General features: G+C 33.5%; 1 protein-coding gene across 1 annotated transcript; it reads left to right on the top strand.

The window, feature by feature from the left end:
• The first annotated feature begins 1,046 nt into the window (after positions 1-1,046).
• LOC129304982 (serine decarboxylase-like) lies at positions 1,047-4,473 on the top strand. The gene is made up of 7 exons (XM_054944856.1): positions 1,047-1,163; positions 1,282-1,405; positions 1,977-2,330; positions 2,835-3,066; positions 3,149-3,342; positions 3,424-3,560; positions 3,733-4,473. Exons 3-7 carry the CDS (start codon positions 2,003-2,005, stop codon positions 4,303-4,305), a joined length of 1,464 nt encoding a protein of 487 aa, XP_054800831.1. The 5' UTR covers positions 1,047-1,163; positions 1,282-1,405; positions 1,977-2,002; the 3' UTR covers positions 4,306-4,473.
• Positions 4,474-7,181: the final 2,708 nt, after the last annotated feature.

Raw genomic sequence — 7,181 nt, 5'->3', positions numbered from 1 at the left:
ATGTAATTCACTAGATCTACCTAAATATTTATTCATGCATCACACATGCTATAAATCTAATTATGTACTTCACTTTATATATTTAAAATTATTTTTTAATTAAATCAAAATATGTAGATCTTTTATATATTATTTATTCAATAACAAGTTGTTGTTGTTGTTGTTAAAAATTTGTTAAAAAATGATGTACATGAGCAAAGTGTTAATTTGTTAAAAAATATTACATGTTCTTAAAATATCATGTCATTTAAATTCTCTACATTAAAAATAGTTGAGTCAGAGATCCGAAGAGGTTTGGCCAAAAAAACAAAAAAGAATAAGAGGGAAAGTAAAAATATAAATAAAAAGTACCTTCATGAATAGGAAAATAAGAAATATAGTAATATTCAAGAAAATAAAATTAACTAAGCAGAATGTTATTAAATTATTTGAGGAATTGCATAATGTTGAGAAAAGCTTCTATTTTTTTATTTAAGAAGTACTTCCCATCTTAAATTATAAAAAAATTTAAAAATATTTTATTGTTTAAAAATATAGGATAATTTAATAAAAATAAAATTTTATTAATAATATTTTTTAATATTATTGTGAAAATAAAATTGAAATGATAATAATATAATAATTCGGAATATAAGTTTAAAGTTAAAGTAAATGAAAAACGTTTTTAAATGTTTATATTTTCATTTTAAAAAATATATAAAATATTATGATTAATTTTTATTGCATAATTTTATCTTAAAATATTTTATAATTTTAAACAAGAATTACTATTAATAAAATGACCAAACGTCATTTTGTTTGCAAAAATTTTTTCGTGGTTTTTTATTTTATTTTTTTAAAAAGACCAAATGTCTAATAATTTTTCAGTAATCTGTGAAGCCAAGAATTGTGATTGGGGGAAACTCTTAGGGGGCCCAATCAAGAGATTCCACATAGCAGAATCACATGGGATGTTCCACGTCAGCGGAATCTTACTGTGCAACACATGCATGCAGCACTATTCTTCAATCAACATCGAAAGCGCGTGGCTTCCACACCTATAATTACCAGCCTCCTCTTCCGCAAGCTTCGTCCTGCATCCCGAGTCTCTTGCGTTGCGGCTATTCACGCCAAAACACACACGCGCTCTGCCTCTTCTCTTTGAAACATTCCACGCATTGCAGGTTTTCTCTTCTTCTTCATCCTCTTTCGTCAGATCTGGGTTTTGCCGAGCTACGTTCTACTTAGCTCATTTCATAACTGTTCGATCGACTTTATCACTGACCCAATCTTGCTTCTCAGGCCGTTTCTGCCAGTTGTTATCGGGAAGTTGATATTGACAGGCCCACTTTGTCGGAAGCTGGTTTCAATCGAAGGAAACTCAGCTTGGAGCTTCTCTCTTTAGCCGATTGAACCCTGACGTTAGGTTTATCTTTTTAGCTTCAATTTTAATTGATTTTGTTTTATGCGGTTCAGTAATTTAGTCTGATAAGTGAGTTTCCTGAATTTCCGATTGAGATTATATCCGGCATTCTTGGAATGCTTAGATCTGTATGCTTAATTTCTTCGTTTGATTGGTCAATTTGAGTGAATTTGTTTCTGGTTTCTTCTGCCCTGGAAATTAACTTTCTAAGCTTAATTTTGTAAAACGGACGTAATTTGTTTGAATTGAAACGCACATTTCAGAGAATTCGTACTTATTTAGAGGCAATTCATGGTGTCTCGGGCGTTGTTTTGTGGGCTAACTGCCTCAATTTAGGCCTTTTTTTTCCCCGCTTCCTTTTAAATTATATTGCTCCCGGAGGAATTCTTTTAAAAGAAGTGAGAATGGGATATGCATTGCTTGCTTACTCTTTCCCTCATATTAAGGTTTGGTTTTATGTCTAAAACCCCTAGCTGCCCCATTTTCATTTGCAGGTTTCTGTCCTTCGCTCCATATTTTGTTTGCATTGTTAGTTCTTTTACTGAAAATCACTCCTGCATTATGTGTCTTACAGGTCATTGTTGTGCAACGACCAGCAAAATGGACAGAAGTGTTGGAATTATGGGTGAAGAGTTGAGCGTCTTCAGAGCAGTTGAACCATTGTCTGAGGATTTTGATCCAACGGCGGTGATTAAAGATCCTGTACCACCAGTAGTTGAAAATAATGGGAGTGTTGATGCGATGACCATGATGAGGGATGATAAAAATAAAAGAGAGATAGTGCTAGGCAGGAACGTTCATACCACATGCTTGGAAGTTACGGAACCAGATGCTGATGATGAGATGACAGGGGACAGGGAAGCTTATATGGCAAGTGTTTTGGCTAGATACAGGAAATCTCTGATGGAAAGGACAAGGCATCATTTAGGTTTGATAATGTCTCCTCTTACTCTAATTGCTTTCTTAGGTGCATTTCTGATGTTCATGTTGTTGTTTTTGATGTGTAATGCAAATGGTTGGTGATGGGAAATCCCTTATTTTGTAAAATCTGAGATTCTGGTTATCTCAGAAGAGCTTCAGGGTGTTATCTAACAGTTAGCTGAATATAGAGATATGAAGTAGACTAGTAGAGCATTTTTTGGCAAAAAAAAAAAAAAAAGACTAGTAGAGCATTTTATTGCTGAATGCATTTTCATTTTTGATAAAGAGTACTTCATTCTTTAGAGGAAACTAAGAAAATGTTTATGATCTTTCATGCTCAGGGAATTTATCATTTAATAATCTACAAAATTGCATTCATATAATTTTTGCTTCCTGGTTGGCTAGAATTTGAATGAGTTTGAGCTTTTGAAGTTCAGATTTTCTGATATAAGCCTGAGGTCTTTTTTTCCCCTTATTTATTTATTTTTACTTTATGAACTACCTATTGCAGGATATCCCTATAATTTGGATTTCGACTATGGTGCCCTTGCACAGCTGCAGCACTTTTCAATAAACAACTTAGGAGATCCATTTATTGAAAGTAACTACGGCGTCCACTCACGGCAGTTTGAAGTAGGTGTTTTGGATTGGTTTGCCCGATTATGGGAGATTGAGAAAAATGAGTACTGGGGTTATATAACAAACTGTGGCACCGAAGGGAATCTTCATGGCATTCTTGTTGGGTTAGTTTCATAAATTTTAACTAGGATGATATCTTATATATTAGTGAAATGAATGCCTAATATGGTGAAAATACCTTTGCAGGAGAGAGGTTTTCCCAGATGGGATTCTGTATACCTCACGGGAAACACATTATTCTATTTTTAAAGCTGCTCGGATGTACAGAATGGAATGTGTGAAAATTGACACACACTGTGCCGGGGAGATTGATTGTGATGATTTCAAGGCCAAGATTCTTCGTAACAAAGACAAGCCAGCAATTGTAAATGTCAATATAGGCAAGTTTCTGCCTCCCTCTCCCCCTCCCTCCCTCCCTCCCTCTCTCTGTGATTGTAGCGCTTACACTTGAATCCCTGCAGGCACAACCGTCAAAGGAGCTGTGGATGATCTTGATCTAGTAATAAAGACACTTGAAGAAGCAGGATTTTCACATGACAGATTCTACATCCACTGTGACGGAGCTTTATTTGGTCTCATGATGCCTTTTGTCAAACGAGTAAGTGTTGAATATGCTCCATTTTGCTTCCTTTTACCAGTTAATCACTAATTTGGAACACGGAAATTTGGTTTATACACACTGCTGATCTCTTTTATGTGGCTTCTAGTTCTACCTTCAACCTGATATAACTGACTTGACGACTTTGGTTTTCTTTTTGGGAAATTTGCAGGCTCCAAAAGTTTCCTTTAAGAAGCCTATAGGCAGTGTAAGTGTTTCTGGCCACAAATTTGTAGGGTGCCCTATGCCTTGTGGTGTGCAAATTACAAGATTGGAGCACATCAATGTTCTCTCCAGGAATGTTGAGTACTTAGCTTCTAGGGATGCCACAATCATGGGCAGCCGAAATGGCCATGCTCCCATCTTCCTCTGGTACACCTTAAACCGAAAGGGATACCAGGGTTTCCAGAAAGAAGTACAGAAATGCTTGAGGAATGCACATTACCTGAAAGATCGGCTTAGAGATGCCAGGATCGGCGCGATGCTTAACGAGTTGAGCAGCACAGTTGTGTTTGAGCGGCCTCATGATGAGGAGTTTACTCGCAGGTGGCAACTTGCATGCCAAGGCAATATTGCTCATGTTGTGGTGATGCCAAACATTACAATTGAGAAGCTTGACAAATTTCTGGAGGAGTTTGTGCTGAAACGAGCCGAGTGGTTTAAAGATGGCAACTGTCAACCTCGCTGTATTGCATCAGATGTGGGTGAAAAGAGTTGCCTTTGTGCCTTACACAAAGAGAACTGAGGCTAGGCATGTTAGAACTAGGTAATAGGATACTTGTAGATTTTGTTGTTCTTTGTTTTGTTGTGTGAGTGAGGCTTTGACGGAAATGTCATACAATGAATATCGCATTTACAATCTTCTGTTCTCCATGCTTTTCTGGCACTTAACAGAGATATCTTGGTTTATTTATACTCCAGGATCTGTTTATAAGTTATTTCCGATATATTTCATTGAAATAAAAAAAAAAATCTAAATCTCTTAATTCAATCTAAAAATTACACAAGTTTACAACTCTGCTTTATTAAAAATATATATACATTAATAATATATTTTCTCTTATATTTTAGGAGCCACTGTTTAACAATGGAAGCTATTTTGGGTTCCATTAGGAAAAATTAGAAACAAGGGCTTAAAAATTTGAACTCAATCTTGTCTTGTTTTAAGTTGGTAATTCTAGAATTTTGAATTAACTTAAAAAATTCATAACATGTTCCAGAAATATTAGATTGAGCCCATTCTTGTCTTCTTTTAAAGATAAATGAGTCATATATAATAGGGAAAATTTTAAACTTCACTTCTACTTAAACAATTAATATTGCATATTCATTAGATTGCTTTGTTTTCCTTTTTTTCAACATTCCACAGTTTTTGCCTTAATTTTGGAAATTCATATCTCAAGTTATAGAGATCCAATTGAGGGGAGCTCTGACTTTTTGGAAATCTTATGATCTTATGTATGAAAAAAAAAAATAAAATAAACAGGACATTATCTCGTCCCCTTGATACATGTAAATGAATTAACAAACTATATTCTGCCTTTCAAACGAATTAGTTCAGAATTGGTTCCTTATCTTGAAAATAATCATACCTAGAGTTATAGAACTCCAATTGACGTGATCTTTGGCTATTTATGAACCTTATGACTTTAGTTATCTGAAAACACAAATATGAAACTGGACTTTACATGTGTCATTTAATACATTCTGGTCATTTGGCCAAAATGCTCTGCTTTGTCTACTAGATTTTTTTTTTCTAGATTTCATGCCATCGACTTGAAAATTCTTATCTTGGGCCTTACTTATCCAAATTTGGCAATCCAGGACTTATTATAAAGCCCTAGGTGTGTCTTATATGATAAAAACATATCCACATGACTTTTGCTTCCCCATTTAATACAGTATAATGAATTTTCAACACTGTTCTGTTCCTAATCATACTGAATCCAGACTTCACTGTCCTCTCTTGCAAAATTCATAACTTAAATTCTAGAATTCCAAAAAGCATATTTCCAAGTTCATATTAAACTTTAACTCGTCTAGTTTGATTATAAAAATGTTCATGAACTTTGGATGCCCCGGTTGATGAAGGTTTCGAGTTAAATGTTGCTCCCTATTCTGGCACCAATCTTTTCTCATATTTCTGGACTTGTATGTTTGAAGAATCATATCTTAAAGTTATACTGATCCAAACAAAGTGATCTTAGTGTCAGTTTGAAGCTTTAAATATTTTCTAACCATGGACAAAATTTCATGGTTTTCAGCTTCAACACCAACATGTAAATGACTACTATGCAATCATACCCACTAACAACATTCACACAGTCATTTATTTACTAGCTGGTAGACTTTTCATGTTTTGAGTAATTACATACAACGAAAATAAAACAACTTTGACTTTGAAACACTAATTAACAATTTCCACAGCAAATTCCAGCAACCTTGTAGTCCCATATATATTTACATGCACTCGTGAAAATTTATACAAATTTAGCACAATTTCCATGGAATCAAGCTTCATAAATTGTCTTGCCTTTGTCTTTGCTTGAGCTAGATTCTTGCATGGTTAATAAATTTTTGGAGGGTGAGATTATAATAATCTCAGTCACAAAACTTACATTTACTTATGATGTACATGGCCAACTCAAATAAATTAACATGCCTTGTGAGCACAATCACCATAATCATGGTAAAAGAGTCATGAAGAAGAACATTCATCATGTTGAATCTTGAGTTCAATTATGCTTAGGCTTTCATTAGGAAAACTCGCTCTTTCAAAAACAATCAAAGCACATAGTCACATATAGATATCAACACTTACTCAAGCAACCAATACATCTTTGTAAAATGGAATGGCTTGTGAAAATAATACCACTAAACTAAAGTTTATTTCTTGTTTCATTGTCTTGTCACTTATTCCCACTGCAATCTTTGTTTAATAAGATGCTGCCACCTAATATAATTATCAATTTGCTCTAGTTCTACCAAACTGGTTAATGGTTAAGGGCAACCAAGTGGCTATCCACCATACCACAATTATTTTTCGGTCATCATCATTATCGTGATTTCACTCACTTCTTTCTAATTTCTTTTGTTTTTTTTTTTGGTGAATCACTTCTTTCTAATTTCTAGAGGTTCACTTAATACTTTAAATTTCAATTTGCAATTCAAGTATTAAACTTAGTCATGTAATTTACATAATTCACTCATTCCCCTTTTACTTAGTTCATAATTTGACATTCAATTTCCCATTATTGATTAACTTGATATTTTTAGATTCTCAAAATCATTTAAGTTATAAGTGTGAAATATATGTGTTTAATTAATTTTATCTCATCCTGGGTTAATTCTTTTTCTTCAAATGAATACATAATAAATTCTAATTACCATGAAATAAATTAATTAAATTTAAATAAATATTAACACCTTTATTTTTTCACTTTCCTTCTTAAAACATTATTTTGATGCCTAAGGAATATAACTTGAACTAATTTATTATGATTAATGTTCTCCCTAATTCACCCAATAACTTTGGGTGTAACTTAGTAAGAATCTTTACAAATTGGTCCTTGTTAGTTTTAACTTTCTTTTTCTTAATTTTCTTTTATATTCTTAGCCATC

This window comes from Prosopis cineraria, unplaced genomic scaffold (genome assembly GCF_029017545.1).
Source record: "Prosopis cineraria cultivar Desert tree isolate PC_DT_omini unplaced genomic scaffold, ASM2901754v1 PC3, whole genome shotgun sequence".
Taxonomy (NCBI): domain Eukaryota; kingdom Viridiplantae; phylum Streptophyta; class Magnoliopsida; order Fabales; family Fabaceae; genus Prosopis; species Prosopis cineraria.
Note: the sequence above shows the minus strand (reverse complement) of the source record. Positions and strands in the feature narration are given on the sequence as shown.